Consider the following 20,943-nt stretch of genomic DNA (forward strand, 5'->3'; position numbering starts at 1 on the left):
ACGCGTGACAGTGTGAACGATGAATGACTCTGTGTCCAATTTCTCCACTTGGAAAGCGGAGTCTGCGCTCGTTTGCGTGGGATTCGCCGTCATCTTCCTGCTCGGCACGGTGGGGAACTCTCTGGTGCTCGCGGTCCTGTTTCGCAGCGGGCAGATGAACACCAAAACCACCAACCTGTTCATCCTCAACCTGGCCATCGCGGATCTGTGCTTCATCGTGTTCTGCGTGCCCTTCCAGGCCACTATCTACACTCTGGATGAGTGGGTGTTCGGACCTGCAGTCTGCAAAGTGGTGCACTTCATCATCTTCCTCACCATGTACGCGAGCATCTTCACCCTGACAGCCGTGTCCCTGGACAGGTGCGCGATCTCTGCAGTTTATGAGAGTTGCTCTGGCCTGTTAGCCGCTTCTGTAGCGTGTCTACTTTCAGATTACTGAAACAAAACCTAAAACACCTAAAGAACTTAACTATTATTCTTTATGTCTTTTTTATATAAAACCTCAGACAGCTTCAACCCGTCGGGCTAGGTTTCCTTTGAGCATGAGGGTGACCATTAAGTCACAATGTCCCGATTTCTAGTGGATTTCGTGCATTTTCTTTATCAATTTAAGATGAAAAATGTCTTTTACATAAATGGAAATAGACAAATTAGGCAACAGGTGATACTTCAGCAATTAATGGAATCTAATCGAGAGCAGCTCAGAGGATTCAGTTCTACTTTTAGATCGTTATTCTCTAAACATTCTCACACAGACATGATTTGTTCTTCCATCTTTGTTGTGTTTGCGTTATTATAGGTTTCAGCCCTGGAGTGTAATGGTTACACTGTTCTGTCTGATATCAGATCAGTTTTAAAAGACGGAACTGATCTGATATCAGATTGAGATGGAGATGAAAAACCATCTTAAATCCTCAAGTCAACAAAAAACAGCACGTCTGCGCATGTTTTAAACTTTCTGATATTAAGACGGTGTTGAGGCAAACTTTCAATAATTGTTTCAAAAACTGTGGGTCACAATATTTTTAATTCTCATGCAGGAAAAAATCAAGGAGGTTCTCATTTCTTCTGAAATTCTCAGAAATCTGGTCAGAATAGAGCCTAGATGTTCCCAAGGTTACTGTAATTAACTGAAACTGAAGTAAAAAATAAAAATAAAAACTCGACTCTTAAAAAATGTAAACCAACTGAAAAGATTTGACTCTGGATGTCAGCAAGACTGTGAGTCAACATCTTTACAAAGTTCTGTTTTTATTATAAGGCTGGTTTCCTCTGATCTATGCCATCTGTACAATAATGATCAAAAAAGACCAAAACCAACATGAAACTCATAAGAACTCAACTAAAATTAAGCATTTTCAACCAATAGAAATTAAACTGAAACAAACAAATCTGCTCTGGAAACTAAATGAAAAAAAGTCAAAATGAACTAATAATAATAAATAAAAAAAGAAAAATACAAAACTCTGTCCCAAAAAGGAGCCTGCCATGTTTCTAGTGTAGAGTACTTAAGTTTTATGAATTTAATATACTACACAGTGGAAAAGAACTCTGCTAAACAAATTTTATAACAAATCATTTTGATTTTTTAACAAGGCAAAGATGTGTTTATGTCACACCCCTTACAGCAAGCTTTATTAACATTTGTATTACAAATCCGAACATGAGCAGCGACCCGGACTCTTTCATCACTGCAGGAGCCTCAGACTGGACTGGAAACACCAGTGCTGTAAAAAAAAACGATCTTAAAAATCATAAAACAGAAAAAGACAAGTCAGAGGCGACAGGTGTACAAGACGAACCCCGTCAAACCCGCAGGCAGTCATGCTCAGCTTGCATCCTGGTATTTATCCCAACACACCCAGGTCTGGGCCTCAGGGACAGATGCAGTGTGATTGGAGTCATCCTGTTTTTAATGATTTCTCCGAGATACAGCGAGACGGATGGCACAGAAGAGAATGTTAATGGGAACATTTGTTTGTTTAAAGTCTCCAACTGAATGGTCGAGATTACAGAGAGCAGACAGCTCTGGGTACAAGTGGACAGAGGTGAGGCCGACCCTGGGCCAGACTCAGACACAAACATACGAAGCACTGATCTGATACATATGTTACAGTCACAGCTACAGAAGCACGCGAATCTGTAATCTCAGACTCTGAACTACCAGCTCAGCTCACAGTAGAGTTGCTTTACGTTTTCTACTTTTATTCGAATGCTTCTTTTCTTCAAATTAGCGGCACTTTTTCTTCATCACTTTGAAATATCTCTTATTTCAAAAATTCAATTCCTGCAAACAGCACTGTGCACGTTTATAGGCACTAAAATTAAAAGAAAAAAACATTTTTTGTCTCAGAAACATCCATAACCTTTGCACGGCGCTCTGTACATCCGCCTACAAAGCACGAAAAGTTTACTTACACTCGTCTTATCATATTAATTTGAGTCTGCACAACATCTGAGGATTACAAATGAAGGGAAATAAAAACTCTGAGCCAAGAAATTGAGTTAGAGTGTGCAGGGAACCAGGGGAGAGCTGATAATGATGACATTTGTCTTCATAAATTTCAGGTAGCACAAACATACAAGCAGCAAGATTTGGTTTATTTCTGTGTCCTGCACTTTGTATGAAGGTAACTGATGGATTAAAAAGTCTTTGTGTCATTATTTTTACAGGCAGCACAGTGTTCCACATGTGGCAGATATGACAAAAATTACATCTTCTAGCTTTAACTATCTGGCAAGATCCAAAAATCAGTGTGCTCAGTGGTCATATTTAGAGTTTCTCTTTTAATAAAGATGTTTCTTAGTGAGTGATGATTATGTAGCTTTGCTAAGTGTTTGAACTGTAGGCCAACCTGGTTAACGTTTGAGGCAACGTGTGGTTAACATCTGGCGTAGTTTAGACTCACATCTGGTGCCAGAACCGAAACCCAGCATAGAGCCAGCTGTGGTCACACAGCAAGCTGAAGCATCAAAAAACTGCAGTTCCTATTACGGCCACTTGAGGGTGGCTTGTTTCTGCGAGTATCAAAGTCCCTAAAAACACAATTCAATTCAAACTTTAAAGACCTTTGAACAGCCTCGAGAACTGTTGTTTAAGAGCACTTTAAAAAAGACAAGTCTGGATCCTTGGAAGCAAAATATATTTTTAAAAAACAGTTAAAATTGTATAAATGCTTTGGCTGTTTTTATGATGTTAATGGTCGATTTTTAATGCCGTTATCAGATATGGCTCTATGATTATCATTGTATAATACAGACAGGGGTGATCATATATTTATATATGTTGGTTTGCTTTACTGTTTCTGCTCCATCTTTATTTTTTGAGATTTCATACTGTATTTGTAGATCACGTGTCTTCCTCTGCTCCTACAGGTATTTAGCCATTTGCTACCCGCTCCGCTCCCGAGAGATGAGGACGCCAAAGAACGCACTCACCTCCATCGGCCTCCTCTGGGCCCTGGCCTTGGTTTTCTCTGGACCGTATCTCAGCTACTTCTCACAGATGGACCTGGCTGGCACTGTTGTGTGCATTCCTACATGGGAGTCCAAACCTCGCATCATAATGGATATGTGCACGTTTGTCTTCGGCTACCTCGTTCCCGTGCTGGTGCTCGGCCTCACCTACGCCCGCACCATCCGATACCTGTGGACCAGCGTGGGCCCCTTGAAGGACATGTCCGAGTCGAGGCGGGCCAAGTGGAAAGTCTCCAAGATGATCATCATAGTCGCTGCTCTCTTCTGCCTTTGCTGGCTTCCCCATCACCTGGTAATCCTCTGCATGTGGTTGGGCCGATTCCCGCTCAACTACACCACCTATGTCCTCCGCATCCTCTCACACTTTGTGGCCTACGCCAACTCCTGTCTCAACCCCATCGTCTACGCCCTCGTGTCAAAGCATTTCCGCAAAGGCTTCAGGAAGGTGTTCAGCTGCTCGCTGAAGAGGAGGGAGGTGAATAAGGTGCATGTTCAGGCAGTGAACATGGTCAGCAGCATCGATGTGTCCAATTAAAGGTAACAGCCTCAGAGGAAGAGCCAGCCATCTACCACATGCTGAGTTCTAAACTAACAACGCTGATCACAGAAGATCAAGGAGGTCTTCACAACAGTCTCCCGACCTCCAGGACATTTTTAGCCATCAAAGGCTGGCAGATGGCAACATTGTCTACAAATTCAGTCGAGGAGTCTGTTACACAAGACTGTTTCGCAATCTTTACTTACATGTAAATTAAAATGTACTAAGTCGGATCAGTTAATTAAAGTCAAAATCAGCACGAGAGAAGATGATCTTCACGAAACTGTCTTAAGGTTGAGATGTCTCAGTTAATTTAAAAATATATAACAGATACTAGCTTTGGATTAAATTGATCCAATAGATGTCTGGGCACCCTCAGTGATGCTTTCTAAGGCCAGCACTTGGTGTGATCGCCTGATTGGATCCTGGATTTGATGACGGGCATTCCTATGAGTGAATTGATGTAGTCTGTTCGATGTGATGCCAAACCTGACTGACACTGGTGTTCCCCACTGGGACTTTTTCTGTCCATGCATTGTCCCAGAAATGATCAGTGTACTTGAATGAGTTGTTGTACATAGAGAATATTCATGGTCCCCATTGGATGAATCGGACCTTCCCTCTATCCCAGCCGGCCGGCAGGTGAAACCTTAGATGTGACCTGTAGTTTCTGTCGCTCTGGGCGTGTGAGCTTGAGAACAAAACAGTCACTGTCTTTAGCTTTTATTTCATGCTGTTTATATGCAGTAGTGGAGAAATCTGTGTATGGAAGGTTGTCTACTGACACAGCCCGGCTCAAAAAGGAAAGACCAGACAAGGCAGGGACTTAGAAAATGATCATTTATTACCCAAACACGACTAAATCGAAAGAATGTGTTCATCAGGAGTGTAAAGCACACACAAAGCGTGTAGAAAGTAAGGAAAATCCCAGGAATTGTGCTGTAGATAAGACAGTCCGAGTCAGAGTCGGGACAGAGAGCCTTGGAGAAAGGAGGGAGCTTTGCTTCGCTGGGCTCAGGGAGCTAATTATCCCCCCATTAGCTCCTGCAGAACAAAGCACGGCACAAAAACCAAAACTAAGACAAGCATTTTCTGACTCGTTCTCCGGCGTCACTCTAACACCTTAGTTCACCTCAGGATTACTGCTAATCTCTTAAAAAGCTGTAATTAAATAGATAAATAATTGATTGATCGCACAAGCGAAATTACAGTGTTACAGCAGCAGCATGAAAAATAAACATAGTACAGTTTACAATAAATAAACAACATGAAGTGGCACAGGTGTGCAGTCAGAGCTTTACACTGTGAGAGTGCAAAAGCACACAGCAGTATGTTTGAGTAAAATGCTCCTGAAAAATATAAAATCATTTAAATAATTAATCATTAAGGAAAATGTGCTCAGTATTAACTGAATGTGTCGCAGTCAAGTACATTTTATTTGAATATATTCCATTAAATTCATTTTTTAATGCTTTATTTTAGAAAAAACTTTAATGGAACATTTACAGTTGAAATGGGGCCGTTACGCACATTTGGGATGCGTACCTGAATTCAACATTTTGGTTTCCATATTCAAACATTTATTAGTAGTTGAAAAATAAAGGTGTAAAAACAGTTGGAAAAGGCTCAGCCTCCACGCCATCCGCCCGAAAGTTGATGGAGACACTGACATTTACATATTTAAACTTGAGTCTGATTACGACACTAAATATTTTATTAGCTCCGTTAACTTCTGTTTTATGTTGTGCTTCAGTGTAGCTGCTACATTATTACATGCCAGACAGAGTTTCAGTCGCCGCATTAAAACAACAAAAAGTGTGTTTAATGCACCCGGTCCTGCTCTGCGTGTTTCTGTGACTGCTATTCAGCTACATACATATGTTGATTCTTACTGTATGTCATAAAGGGCAAAATATCATGAATCTACGTCTCACGCGTGGAGTGTTTCTCTCTCAGGACTGTAACAGAAGGGGTTCATTTCAGCTGTGTCTAAATGACCTGATGCTTTTATTAATATGTAACTCGGGTGTTTTGTGTGCACATGTACTCAGCATGAGGACGCTGCGCAGGAGGTCACGCAACAAGGCCCAGAGCTGTGCTAAAGACACACAAAGAACATTTTAAAGCGCGAGGCCATGTTAGCATTTCTTATTTAGTGACTTGACTTTAAAAAGCACTTTTTAAAAGTGTGTCAGCCAATTACAACAAAAAAACAGAGGGATGCATAAAAACCAAGACAAAGATAAAGCGCTGCTTATTAAATGCTTTTTTGTGGTAATAAACAATAAATAAATAACATTTTTAGATACAGGCAAGCTGTGAATCATGAAGATGTGAAATACAATAAATCGTCATTTTCATGTCACAGCTGACTCACTGAGTCAGACATCTTGTTGAAATCACACTTTTCTTTAATCTCAGGCTGCTCATCAGGTCATTACGAACAGATCGCTCATTAAAATGGCAAAAAATATTTCTGTCAGATGGTTAAAGGTCTGGTGTAAGAGCTTCTTGTTTTAATATATGTATGTAGGCTGTCAGTACGTATACTTTTACTGGTCAGCTGCTGTTTGTTGATTGTATTTAGCTGGCAGTGTACCAACAGAGAGCTGATCTGTTACTGTGAAGTGAGGCGTTCCTGGTGTTTTATATGCAGAAGTGTTGCTGTGACGTACAGATCATGGTCAGAGCTGTTAAAATAACACCACTGAGCTGCATCTGAACATGTTGTTTTTGGTGTCTGTGAAAAGAGACACCTGTAAATAACTTTGTTGGTTTAAAGCATTTATTTCTGTCCATTCTGCTACTGTTGTTCAATAAAGCTCCGTGAAATCATTTTGACAAAGGAAGAAGCTTCCTCTCGTCTTCACAGCCGGCACTTAAAATATAAAAACCACCTCGTGGTCGTCCTCGACTGAGAAAGTAAAGAATTTAAGAGCGTGTGGGCAGATGCGTTTGCTGATCTGAAGCTGGACTCGAGTCAAAATGACATCAGCTGCGCTCATTTTAAAATGTGCTATAAAAATAGACTTGATTCGATTTGTGACATGGGACAGGAAAACAGCACAAGTCAAGGTCAAGGATAAACTTTTTATCACCAAGGAAACCAGACCTGAAGATGCTGAGGTCTGGTTGCTGTGGCGATGAGAACTGTCCTCTTTACCCTGAAGAGGAATGATGGTAACACACACAGACACACACACAGCTTGATTGTTAGTGTTAAAGACTCCAGGATAAGAAAAGAATCTGAGCTGTTATAACGTTGGCTGATGCTCGTTCTGAAGGTGCCGTCAGGCTGATAAATGTTCGTCTACGCTCAGCACGTGAGAGCACAGCTGTTAGCTGCCCGCTGGAGGAAGAACCGAAAACAAGGAACTAAAAGATGCTAACATGTTCCAAGAAGCTCTTTAGTCTTTAGTTCATTCTGTGTCTGAAATCAGCTGTTTCACCTCCTCAGCCATTAACCCAGCTTTCTTCTGATTGGCTGCCTGTCACAAACAGAAGGTGGGTGAGGTTTCTATAAGTGTGAATGTCTGTATCACAACAAACCAGCACGCAGGTTCGGTCAGAGTTCCCTTTTTATTTGTCTGAAATGTTGAGCTGCAGTGGCTAAATTACATAAATACGTAAGTTCACGTCTTTGTACAAAACATTGTTTAGACACTACAAGGCTGAGAGCAGCGCGGGCGGGGGGGTTCAGGCGTAGCAGCCCGTGTTTCTTTGGGGTGGGGAAGAGGAGACTCCTCAGGCGGATGTGTCAAACAGCTTTTCGATCATCTCCTCCACCTCCTCCGGTCGATACTTGTGATACTTCTCGGGGTTCTTGGTGAAGGAAATGTTGGCACATCTGGAAGAAACGTGAACAATGAAATATGAGTGTGAAAGAAATCCGAGCAGATCATTTCAGCCTTATGGATTAATTATTATTAGGTCACATTTTCCTAATTCAAGACAAGCGCTACATTTAAGTCACTCCGTTAAAATAAATCGGTGCCTAACAGCAGACCTCTCAGAATCAGATGATTGTTTCTGACAGTAAACGGGTCTTAATCAGATTCTCGTGCTACAGTGTTGTTTAGCTGTTTGTTGCTAGGTGGTTGCCAGGCAACATAATGATGTCATAACATCATTATGTTTCGCAATGAAATTTTTGTGGTTATAAATTAAAAGAGAAGATGGTTTTATGAGGTGTCACAGGTGCATGCGTGCTGGTAACATGTGAGGTGACATCTCGAACCTTCAGGGAACTTTCAGGATCCTTTGATGCACCAGTTTTGGCAGCTTCACCCCCCGATCATGCAGGAGGTTTGCAAAAAGAGATTTTTCAGCATGCTTGAAGAAAATCACGGAGGGTGTCGGGATCAACAGAACATGTGAGCATGAGCAGCAGATGAGGGCACTAAATTTCTAACGTTTAGTAATGTGACTAAAAGGGGGCACGCCATCTTAAGCTATGTAAAAAAGAGCAACAGGCTAAGAGAGCATTCACTGATCCCGAGATGCTCTGTGATTATTTTCTCCATTTCACAGAAGGAATCACAGCTTAAAGGTGAGATTAGTATTGAAACAAAAAGAGCCTCCATATTCTTGTTGACCACCCATTAGCTAAAAACCTGTCCCACACAGAAATCTGAATAATGTTCTTATCAACATCTGCCTCCAGAATATTTGACGAAACGATGTTTTAGGTCAAATCCTCGACTCCAGACTTGTTTGTGTGAGAGCGTCTCTGACCTCTGCAGGAAGGCTCTGTAGGCATCAGACACCACCTTCTTCTGATTGTGCCGGATGAGGTCTCTCTGCTCTTTGTCCGGGATGGCCCAACCCTTCTGGATCTTACACAGCTCCTCCAAACCGTCATTGAAGCCCTGACAAAGAGAGACTGACGTCAGTTTCTTACTCAGTAACAGCTGCATTTTACTTCATTTGATTACAGCCTCACCTTGAATTTGTCTTTAACCACTTGTCGCTCTTTATCTTTCAGCTGGAGGAAGACAAAACACACATGTGTATGAGCCAGAAGCTCCAGTTACACAAAACAGACGAGAGGCAGCACCAAGCCTTAGTATAAGTTTATAAGATAAATAAGCCTTATATTGACCGGTGAATCATGCAAAGCTACTCTCATAAAGTCCAAGAATAAAAATAAGGATGAGCAGAACGGGTCTCCATAACAACCATTAGATACTGGATATATTTGATCAAACGCACTGAGCGCTGCGTTCGTTACTAACATCTCTGCTAAGTGTTACACCTCCCACAGGAGAAATGCTGACCTTGGTGCCGGGCTGTACGACGGGCATGTTCCTTTCTGTCAGGTGCTCGGTGACTTTCAGCCAGCTGAGGCGGAAACAAAAAGCACGGGCGTGAAGACAAAGACACAAATCGTGTTCGAGTTTGACGCGCGAAGCTTTTATTCGCTCACCTGCGCTGGTATGTTTCGATCTGCTGAGTCATGAGCTCTTTGTAGGACGTCTCCGCTCGCTTCTGAGTCACCGTCACCAGCTGGATCAGCTCAGACCTGAGGACGCAGGAAACATTTATCCCAAACTAACTTGCTGTCAGTGATCACTTCATTTATTAGGACATTACACCCCAAAAAAATAAAAGCAAAGAAGAAAGTGTGTGTGTTACTCCACTGCACACCCACGCACATGTCAACAGTCTGACCTCGGACTAACCTCCGAAATCAGACCTCATCAAATATAATTAAGCCCCCCTCCCAGCTGATCTCACTGAGCAGCTGATCTTAGACCGCCCCGTGTTCACGTGTATGTTCCACTCCCTTCGTTGTCATTATGACCACAAACAGTTTCGTGACAGTCGGCGCCTTGGCAACCAAAAAACTGAGCTTTAAGAAAAGTAGGAACAATTGAATTTGACCTCAAACCCTGATCTTTTCTAACTGGAGAAAATTATTAATCTTAACTAATTTACTAGTAGCTTATTTCCTCCATAGTCTGCAGTTGTTTTTATGCTTGAATGATTCACAGGTCAGTGTGAAGGAGTGTCCTCTGAAAAAGGTTCAGAAACTGGACTGAAAGCGAGTGAAAAAGCAGAAAAACTGAAAGCCTTTCTGAAGTCCTTCTCTTTGGGAACAACACGTTTTATATAATTTGATTTATTTATTTAAATGAGGGTTGCTCAAGACTTTAGTTTCTGTTGAATATTTTCAGGAGGTGATGACGTGGCTGACGTGTAGGTTTCTCAGCAGGAGCTACTAAGATGACTGACAGACGGATTTTGGCACAGCCTGCAGGTGTAAATGGTAAACGGACAGGTACTGTTAAAGTGCTTTGGACTCAGGATGCATCAGCTTCTGTACAAGAGAAGACAGGGATCGGTGCACCCAGCTTCTGACTGGTTGATGACCCACGGCCACCCCAAGTCCGGGCAGCTTTAGTGATCCTGCGACCAAAGTCAGGCCACTTTGAGACTGAAGCTGGCGTTTGCTCTCTGCACAGACTGGGCGGTTATTTTGACACAGGAAACGATGCTTACTTTTCCAGCGACTTGAGGATGTAGTTGTAGTTGTTGTGCAGGAAGATGGCACTCAGAGCCGAATCCTCGTACACTTTGGATTTACTGAGCAGGTTTAGCTGCAAGTTCCCCAAAACCTTACCTGCAAGAACAAAAGAACACAAAATGATGACTTACAGACTAAAACGAGGACTTCTAACACAGAGGCAGTGCACAGCATCTCTGCTTACATATGTAACTACTGAGGAGCCTTTTGTTGAAGTCGGAGGTGTAGCTGGTGGCCGAACTCGTCTCTGTAAGAAATACAGAAGATTTTAGCAGCAGAAGCTACAGATGCACTTTTGAAAGAGTGCATGCATGTGACCGCTAATTTCTTATCTTAACCCCCCCCAAAACAAACTGAAAACATTCAAAGCTGACCTCATGAGGGGCCTACACAGTCTCTCTTTGATGCTTACCTCGGGGGTCTAAAGGTATATTGTAAGTGTCCCCCAGTACTAAAAGGGCCGAGGCAAGGCAGAGGACAAGAGAAAGAGAAAGAGGCACAAGTGCAAAAAGGTTAGAAGAGAATAGTTAGTGCAGAGTAAGCAAACAGTCATCAGCCAGGCAGCGAGGGGTCGAGGGCTCGAAAAGAGCCGGATGCGGAAAAGGAGGCGAAGCAAAGCTGCGATAATCAAAGCACAGGAGGGAGCCACAAACACTCGCCTATAAAACCTGAACACATGCTGGATGTGTAGAGGCTCCGTGTGAAAGGAGAGAGATGCAATTAGAAGGGGAAGGAAAAAGGTAGAGGGCTGAAGGTGAAAACAGCCTCAGATAAAGGAGCAGTGAAGGGACAACCTGGGAGCCCGACAGTGTGGAAATTGAGTTGCTTTTATACATCTGAAGTCTGGTCGCCTCATAAATGAGAGTCAGTTTAAAACGAACCTACGGATGTGAATTCATAAGCAACACTTTGCAGTCTGGAGAATCTGGACAACCAGACTGTTGGAAAAAGCTGTAAATAAAAGACGGCTGCAGCCACTGTAATGTCACCCACTGGTGTGAAAAGCCCTGCTTCTGAAGCATTGAGCTGAGTATATTCACCATTACAAGTTTAGTTTTCTGAAACCAAACGTCAGGGTGTGAAATGATGTGCTTCGGTATCAGCATGTCAGCCATAACTCCTCAAACTCTTATCCCCTTGGAGAGCTTTTCCGAACTGAGGATTTCTGTCACATTTCAGACGCTTAAGGAACCAAATCACTGGGTTGCATCCAAGGTTATTGATGGTGGTCCCTGAATACGCAGAAACTATTTTAAAGGTTGTCAAACTACGTCTTAATAGATTAATACTGAAGATACTCATCATTAAGGGCACCGAGGAGGTCATCAAATCTCATTTTTATGGCTGAAAGAGTTAAAGTAATCACATTTGTGGTTCTATATGAGAGATAAAAGAAAAAAAAGCGTGTAACACCATCACAGCCTGGCGAGGCAGCAGGACAGCTATGCTAACGAGAGGCTAACGCCTGCGTTATAGTGGCTGCACCTTGTGAGGCCAGCATGGCTCCAGCTGTCTCGTGGAAGTCCAGCAGCTGCTGCAGGAACAGGATGGCCTGCAGAGGAGAGGACAGAGGAGGTGAGCTCGGCTCGGACTAATCATTAGATGGAGACGCTCCGCTCTTAGCTATCAGCCGTCCCCACGGAGACCGACGAACAGCAGAGTCCTCGCAGGAAGGTGTTGACTCTGAAGTGTAGAAAGAGCGAATAAATGAGTGGTGTTATTTAACCCGGGAGGTAACGGAGCATCAGCTTACATTGCTGGTCAGTTCATGGACCGTCCCGTCCTTGGGCATGTTGTACTCCTTATCAGGATCATTCTGCAGTCACAGGAGAAAGAAGTCATGAATTACGAGTTACTGAGCAGTGAGTGGTGACACACAGAAATGAGAGCTCCGTGCCTTGATGCTGTCTGCAAACTCCTCCAGAGCTTTGGCTCCGATCGTCTCCATGGAGGTGATGAGGGTGGGCAGCTTGTTCTTGGTGCTCGCCGCCGTGCCCTGCAGACAGCACAACACATCATTACAGTAATTCATTTCTGTCATACGCAGACGTTTTGGGAGTTTTTTGGGGTGCAGCTCGGACCTGCAGCGTGGTATCAAACTCAGACTTGTTCATCTTCAGGTGTCTGAGGATGGGGAAGATGGTGAGGACAGCTGAGTAGTCGTGTCGCATTATGGCCCGGCGAGCTGCAGCCACAATGTTTTCTCCCTCCAGCATCAGGTTGTCCAGCGCCTCCTGTGGAGGAGCATGAACTGTTATCATATATTATAAGTATACATCTGACAAAAAAACCAAATATTCAATATACAACACAGAAAAGAGATTTCCAGGATCCTGAAGCTGTTATTAAACCAATTTATTAAAAGTCTTTGAACCTGTGTAAGCTCAGATCCAACATTAAACCCTAATCAAACCTCAAATGCTCTAAAAATGTCACAAACAAAACTCCCGGACCTGAATGAGGGAGTCGAAGGTCTTCTTCTGGTGGTGCTCGGGGATGATCTCCGCCAGAAGCAGATACTCGCTCTGAGCCAGCTTGACGAAGGCACTGATGCAGTGGATGTAAGAGTCGATCTCGATATCCAGGACATCATCCTTTCCTGGGTGGAAAAGCTCAGTCAGCCAGCAAATCAAACCATCCAACATCAGACGTGGAGTCTGAAGCTGAAAGTAAACCTATGTGTTCTGACTGCAACTGGATTTAAAGAAAATACAAAGTGCTAAAACTGCAGTGGGCGTGCTTTTATCTACAGGAAAGCCCGCCTCTTTAGATCATCTGTGTTCCTTCTTTTTCCCACATGGTGCCCTCACTCACCTGTGGCGGCCCCGTGCTTCTCGGTCAGGGCGTCAGAGAGGTGTTTGACCCGCAGGTCGTGATCGTAACCTGGTGGGTGGGGCGGGACAGCAAGGAGACAGGCCAAGTCAAACCACCGGGGGTCGTGACTAGGCCAGAGGGTGAGAGTGGGGGGGGAGACAAACCTGTACCTGGAGCAGCTGTACCGACCACCAGCAAGCACCAGCCGGGGAGGGGGCGGGGGAAAGAAGCAGGGGACGCCCACAAGTTTGGGGGGAGGGGGCAAAAGACCCAGAGGGGTTTGTTTTCTGCATCGACTGATGTCTGAATCAGTCAGTGTGTTAAAACTACGAGACAGAAATCAGCTTGCACAGAAATCACAACAGCTTTCGACTGATCGCAGCTTTTCAAAGTAAAACCATCCTGACACGCTTCCACACGGGTGAGACGCTCCCACACTTTAATTACTTAATAAGATTAATGTATAATCTTATTATACGATCTATGGCAAATTATTATCAGCCTAGCAGATTTTATCTGGATATTATGAATGTATTTTCTAATTATAAAACTGTTTGTGCAGAAATAAACAAAAATTTCGTCATCAAATATTTTTAATGTGCAAACGCTGAAATCATTTGCAGTTTAAAAAACACACAGACATAAAAAATAAAAAAAAACCCAGGTAGTTTGGAAATACTTTAAGGTAATCTTTGCACCACCTTGTGGCACAGAGTGGTATTACATGGGCACACAGTCTGTCTCTAGTTAAACATCAGTTGACATTTCTGCCATAATACATCCGTGTTTCAGGATTAAAATCATAGCGGTGATTCTTTGCATTCAGCTTCCAAACAACAGTTTGAAACCTTGAAGCCAAGTTTCACCTTTAACAGTGAAGAAGTTTATCAGGATGGATGCGCTTGTTCTTAATGTTGCATGTCGAAATTAATGAGCTGTAGTATCAGCTGTCTTTATTCCAGACCGATTAGAGATGATTTATGACTCATCAAACATGCGCAGCGACTAGCTGTTGTGACTGAGGGGACGTTCTGTGTGCCTGAAACAACAGTACACTGTCAGCATAGAGAAGACCGAGGTGCTTTACCTTCCAAAGGAGTGAGGTTAGAACCCCCCTTTTTCCCATCCAGCCCATGCTGTGAGTACTGTTTCAGAAGGTTCTGAGCCTTGCGAATGGTCCCTGGTCCCAGAAACACAGAGACAGAGTCCAGAGGAGGGTAGCGAGGTCCAGACAGCCCAGAAACAGAAACAGGAAGAAGAAGAAGGAGAAGGAAGAGAAGGGAGAGCTAGAAAGTGAGTGATGAAACACAGACACCACATCCCTCCACCACCGAGGCAGCCAGCAGAGGTTTGTACGTGGGGGAGGAGGGGGAGGCACAGCCTAACACCACGAGAGACAAACTACAGCACTACAGGACACGTGTGCTGAAACACACACTGCCGGGGTGATGTCAGAGAATAAACAGGTTAGAGCAGTTATAAACAGCCATCACAATTAATACAATTAACAGTCATATCTATCATTACGATTATTATTACTATTACGAATAATAAACAGTCTGTCACATGGTTTAGAGATGCAAAAATCTGCAGATTATTCATATTTACAGCATTAAAACACAAACTGTTGGCCTGTTAGTGAGTTAGTAAGCAAGCAGCACAATTAAAGGTGCATTCAGCTTTTTTTTTTTTTACATAATTTTTTCTCTGCATGAAAGGTTATTAGTCACGTGTTTGTCAACTCACACAGTTGCAAAGGTTAGCGTGTTAGCAAACACTTTAGATGTGCAGCAATCGCAGAGCAACACTGTCGTCATGTTAGAGTCCAATAAGGCTGTTTGTAGTGGAAGTCGTACCAAAAACTGATTTGTTCTGCATGTGCAAAAAAAACGCTTCTTCCTTTCCTGACCTTTCACAGTTAAAGCCCTGAAAACGAAACTTCTGGACTCTTAGAGCAGGAGAGACATCTCCTGTTAAAGAGCAACTGAATAAAAACAGAAGCAAAAAGTCGAATCTGGGATTTAAAGAAAATCCTGCTTTCGGTTTGACTACTTGTGCAACAGAACAGTTTATTTTCCTGCTTTCTTATTAAATGATTACTTAGTTATGTATATTTTTTTACTGTTTCTCCAGTTATTGAAAATATTAAAGAAACGAAATAAAATAATCAATTTTTCTTGTCAAGTACGCACATGAGCATCGTCTTTGAAGCTGAATCCAAAAGCTGTCAAAGACATTGCATTAGTTACATAGCATAACAGTCAAAACCTTAAGTCTTCATTAAATTACGAGAGTTTCAATTTAAATTTTGGCTTATAATCATCATTTAATCCTCACTTTCATTGTTCTTTTTTGTTACAAATCAAACACATCCTCTCAAACGCACCCAAGATGACTAAAACTGACACTTTTGTTCTTTGGTTTCTTAAAAAGTTCAGTTTCAGTAATATTTGTATCTTGTTAAGTCATCAAGATTAAAGTTATTGTCTAAAACAAACACCTTAATCACGCAGCCCTCATACAGACGCTAGAGAAAACTGTTAAACCAGAACAGTGACAGGAAGTGTGCGTATTTTTGCACATGCGTCAGATCAGTCAGAGGGTTCACCTGTTTCACCTTTGACCTCAACTCTTTAACCAGGTGTGTGCAGGTAAAGCAGGTGATCAGCTAGTGACAAACTCCTTGAATCAACACTACGCACAGTTATATTATAAACCTGTCACACACACACACACACACACACACGCACTGCAGCCTTTAGTTTCATGGCAGCAGTGAGCGTAAGTAGAACAGATTAAAACTCCATCATCACACTAGAAACACAAAGACAGGTAAACTTTAGGAATGTCCAGTTAGTTATTATCATAAACGCTGTGAATCCATTTCTGCTGCTCTGAAAGTCCAAATCAAAGTGACACCAGGTTCCCTGGAGAGGCCTCAATGACACAACCGCCTAAAAGGGCTGAGCAAGTGGTGACCGCAGACTGCTGCTCTCTCCTCCCCCCTCCTGACTCTAGTCTCTTGTCACTGTTGGTGACATGAGACGGTACCTACAGCCCATTCAGGTTCATCCAGCTCCTCCAGGAGGTCTCAGGAGTTACCAGGAGACAGGCTGAGAGCTGGACAGGCCCGTAGGAGGGCATCAGTCCTGCGACAGGACTGGTATCTGACGTGACCGAGCCTGGAAACATCACAGCGTCTGCCACCTGTGCTCAGCATGAACCTGCTTTCATGTGAGAGGAGAACAGGGCACCAGTAACAGACCTGCCAGTTCTGCTGCTCTCTGGCTGTGATCACAAGCCCCATTAAAGGACGTCAGGATCTCACACAGTCTGTTCTGAAAGTTTGTGCAGAAACATGTACACGAGGAGGCCGCTGAAGATCACTTTGTAGCGCTCTGCCAGCTCTTCCTCTTCCTCCCTAATTTATGCTTTAATTCTGTTGGGTCGCCTGAGGGTCAAAGTGAGTGAGTGCCTGTTATTAGTACAGCAGTTTCTCTGTATGCATGCATGTACAGGTGTATGTGTTAACTCTTAGACTCTGATAATGAAGACTTTGTTTCTCCATCACACAACAATACGTTTATTTGTTTGTTTGTTTTAATCAACTAAATTTCAGGAAAATAGACTACGGCTAATCCTTACACATAATCTTATAGAGCCAGGCTCAATCATAAATAATCATTTTTATTCTATGCAATTACAAATTATTCATTTCTAGTAAAATTGTAAAGAAATTTCATCAAGTTTTGTTTATCGGCGGTTTGGGGGCAACCTCCACCTTACTCATCTCATCACCGAAACGCTCTGCTGTGAAACTAGAGGTTAAAATCTCCACTGGATCACCTACTACACCATTCAACAGGACAAATAAACCTCTGCTGTCTCAGCTGCTAACAAAACGACACAAACCATCACGCTGTCTCTGATTTGCCGTGAAATGTGGCATCTGACGTACACAAGCAAGCACGAGGCACACGCTAGAGCTTTGTGTTTACCTGGGATGTAGACTGTCATCACAACACAGGGATTATGAAAGAGGAGAGGATGAAGGATTAGTTAGACCAGGGTGTAATATCACAGAGAAACACAGTGTGTGGTAGAAGTGCGCTACAGCTCGGTGAACTGAGTGATTACAGAGAGCTTGTGGAGGACAACCTGAGACAGAAACAGACTGTGGATGTAGTGAAGAGTGTATAATATCCGTCACTATGCAGGATCATGCGTGTTTGTTAGGTTGATCTATGGAAGATGGATTGGACAGCGAGTTGGGATTGCAGACTGGAGTGGCGTGATTGTGGATTCGGACTGAATGAGGCGCATCTGTTGCTGACCTGGTCTCTTCGGGGCCTTTTTAGTTGGCGTGTCCTTGCGCTTGGTTTGGACGGCAGGCGAGTAGAGGACACCGGAGGAGGCGCTGTTCTTGCGGAAATGCTCTTTGAGGCCTTTGATGGAGCGATCGAGCTGGTTGGAGCGGATCTGGAAGTAGACGTTCATGAAGTCTGCAGGAAGAGGAGAGCAAAATTAGACACAATCTTTCCAGTTTCTCTACACCGCCTGCACATTTCAAAGCCAATTTAATGATTTACATCACCCCAGCTCTGGTGGTAAGATGATTTATAGATTGTAAGGTAGAGGACCTCCAATATTAGACAGAAGAGCCCAACAATCAGATGATTTTTGCAATTGTGGTAAAGAACTTCCTTTAAACAGGAAGAGACCTCCAACAAACAAACACAGCTGTACCCTGATTACGTCCGTATTCCACCAGCCAGCCGGCGATGCAGATGATGTCCTGGAGCACGGCCTCGGGCAGGTGTTCCAGCATCACATCCTCCTGGACCTCCAGCTCCTCATCCACGCTGATGGCGTCCAGGATGAGGATGGGGGGAACAGGTTTGCTGTAGCGGGTCAGGAGGCTGCGGAATTCGCCCTCCAGCAGCTCCTTCCCCTTTTCAAAGCGTGCTTTCTGCAGAAGAAGATACGGTCATGGAATTAGTGACTCCAACTCGGAACGGCACGGAGACTGAAGCAGACGTCTGAAGTGAGGAAGAAGTGCATGAAATGTACACATAAATGAATGTAGGAATAACAGCATGATTCATTCAGAGAGCTGCGCGGTGTATAGTGTTGTTCAGTCACTAAATACGTGGAACTAATGGCTCTGATAGCTTTTCCTCTTTCAGACACAAGTGGCTAAAAGGAATATTTTCACTGTAGTACTGTGAGAACCACGACACATTTGGACACAAACAGGAAATGGTAAAGAATACTGTGCAGAAATCTGAACTCTCAGAAAAAGCTGCGATCGGATCATTTTATGTATTTTGCTAGAAAAAACACAAGGGCACAGAATCTGTCGGGACTGAAATGTTATGACAGCAGATCGACCTCGTTAGATCTCCAAAAACAGAAAGTCAATCACATCACAGGCACAAATGTGACAGCTACTTTTAATTATTTCCAGGGTGGTCCATCTCTTTCCAAGAAGTCCATATAGCCTTAAATATATAAATACAGTCACTTTAAGCTTTTACTAAGCAGTGATGAAGGTCCAATAATGTCTTTTAAATTGACAAGGCCAAAACCTATTAGTTTCTCATGATTAACTACGACTGGTAGTTTCTCTTTGCCAGTATAAAAAGATGTGTTTCACAGAAACCACCAAGGTTCAAGCCTGGCATGAACCGGGGTCAGCTGGACACCACATCACTGTCCATGACATCCATGATGAGTGGATTGTAAACGTTTTTACCACAACTGTAATTTCAGAGAGGCAGATACTTTACCACTGTGTTGAGCTCAGGGCTGTCTGGGTTGTTGTCTTGAAAGTATTCAACAGCTTTCTGAATTCTTGCAATGCAAGCAAGATACTCGTCCAGTCTGCCCGTAGGTCTGAGACAGAAAATGAAAATTAGTATACATACAGTTTGTGTAACCACAAAACATTTGCATACGAAGGTCATCCCCACCCCTCTCTGATGATCCTGTCCGTGTCTTTGGCCACATGGTAGTAGCTGATGACGTGATCCATGCAAGACAGAGTTTTGTCCACGTTCTCCTGCAGCCGTTGCAGGTTTTCCGTCTGCTTGTGAACCGGGATGATGGAGTTCTCCAGCTGCATCAGGCGGCTCTCGAACGAAGACAGGATGGAGACCTTTTGGGAAAGAAATACAGGTCAAAAACCAGTTGGGCTATAAAAGCAGCTTAAATATAGCACCTTAAATAATGAGTCACATAAGAGATTCAGCTGAAGTGGGGTGAAAGCTGAAAAATGACATCACAGGCTGCTTTCATCATTTCACTCACGCTTCATGTTCATAATAGAAATGATAGAAACTATAAGTAAATATTTCAATCCAAGTACAAGAATAAGAGGCTTTATTTTTAATTATGGGTTAAAGTACTATCGAATGGAGATCAGCCCACCGCCTTTAATTATGAGAACTATGAGTGTCAGCCTGAGCTGTCCCTGGGTGTGTTTGGACCGTCCTACCATGTTTTTGGTCAGCTGATCGCTCTTTTCCAGGTTCTCCCGGATGAACGACAGCGTCTCCTGCTCCTGTAACAGCAGAAAGAAAACCAACCACTCACTCATTTCACTCTGAAGACATTAAAGACACTCTTTCGGTCAATAAGCATCATTTTAAACGCGGGTGTTGAGATACACTGGTGGGTTGTAGCTCGAAGGGAAGCTTCCTTCCTCTCAAGCCACCAGCTGTCTGACCTGCTTCAGTTTCTCCTCGATCTCCCGCTTCCTGGCGGACGCATCCTCCGTAGGAATCATCCTGGAGGAAATTTAAAGCAAAGGAGTCTCTTCGGCGGCTAAAACGTGACTAAGTTACCGATTTAGATAATAAAAACAACAACAACGACACCCCTGAGCCGCTGTCATGGATAGCTAAAAGCGGTGAGGTTAAGCTAGTTTGGTTAGCCGTAACAGGGCAAGTGTTTCCGGTTAGGATTTCAAAATAAAATAGCCATCGGCATTAAACTGAAAAGTGAAATAAATGCTCATCGATTTTTTTTCCTCCAATCAGTTTGTACTGAATCAAGATTACGTTTAAGTTTATTTAATATCTTATTCTAACTGCAAATGAAAGTAAACACACAATTCTTCTTCAGTTGTCTTTTATTATGGACCACAGTAATTTTTCTGTGTGTAGTCCTTAACTAAAATTGTGAAACCTGTGTCGCACACACCTAAAAACCTTTAGAAATGAATGCATGGGAGCCCTCAGCCTGGGCGTTTACCGTCTTATGTAGTCTGGAAGATGAGTGGATGGTGGGGTGGGTGCAGTTTTCTCTGTGGTGGGGTTGGGTGGACTGTCCAGGGCTCTGTGGAGCCGGGGGGCGCTACTGCACAGGGCCCCGGTCTGATGGGCCTGGGCCCCCTTTCCCTGGCGGGTCGCGAAATGTGGGAGTGCCTACTGGGGTCAGCGGGGGAGCTGGCCCCAGGGAGGGGTTACCTGTCCCTCCCTTCCTTCCCTCCCCATCTCCAGCTGCCTCCCTCTTCCCGCTCCTTCACAACCACCCACACATGCAGGGCCTTGGAGTAGGGGTATGTCACCAGGGTGCAGAGGAGGCT

General features: G+C 43.5%; 2 protein-coding genes across 11 annotated transcripts; one reads left to right on the forward strand and one right to left on the reverse strand.

Annotated features, from left to right (window-relative positions):
* The first annotated feature begins 11 nt into the window (after positions 1-11).
* LOC102206049 (galanin receptor type 2) lies at positions 12-5,306 on the forward strand. Its single transcript, XM_005725703.1, has 2 exons — positions 12-360; positions 3,376-5,306. The coding sequence occupies exons 1-2, from the start codon at positions 20-22 to the stop codon at positions 4,010-4,012; spliced, it is 978 nt and encodes a 325-aa protein (XP_005725760.1). The 5' UTR covers positions 12-19; the 3' UTR covers positions 4,013-5,306.
* A 2,269-nt stretch (positions 5,307-7,575) lies between these two features.
* On the reverse strand, positions 7,576-20,315 carry exoc7 (exocyst complex component 7). Of its 10 annotated transcripts, none has more exons than XM_005725707.1 (21): positions 20,083-20,315; positions 19,852-19,917; positions 19,328-19,512; positions 19,145-19,250; positions 18,102-18,324; positions 17,690-17,857; positions 17,354-17,365; positions 13,356-13,424; positions 12,995-13,140; positions 12,623-12,775; positions 12,439-12,537; positions 12,295-12,357; positions 12,027-12,093; positions 10,954-10,992; positions 10,726-10,788; positions 10,517-10,637; positions 9,441-9,536; positions 9,292-9,355; positions 8,958-8,999; positions 8,750-8,883; positions 7,576-7,862 (listed from the first exon to the last, which is right to left on the reverse strand). In XM_005725707.1, the coding sequence occupies exons 1-21, from the start codon at positions 20,140-20,142 to the stop codon at positions 7,760-7,762; spliced, it is 2,079 nt and encodes a 692-aa protein (XP_005725764.1). In that variant the 5' UTR covers positions 20,143-20,315; the 3' UTR covers positions 7,576-7,759. The 10 variants fall into 10 exon arrangements, with proteins under 10 accessions (XP_005725764.1, XP_005725761.1, XP_005725765.1 ...); XM_005725704.1 differs by lacking the exon at positions 13,356-13,424 and adding an exon at positions 14,443-14,535; XM_005725708.1 differs by lacking the exon at positions 17,354-17,365.
* Positions 20,316-20,943: the final 628 nt, after the last annotated feature.

Source organism: Pundamilia nyererei, unplaced genomic scaffold (genome assembly GCF_000239375.1).
Source record: "Pundamilia nyererei isolate P.nyererei 1_Seehausen unplaced genomic scaffold, PunNye1.0 scaffold00017, whole genome shotgun sequence".
NCBI lineage: Eukaryota > Metazoa > Chordata > Actinopteri > Cichliformes > Cichlidae > Pundamilia > Pundamilia nyererei.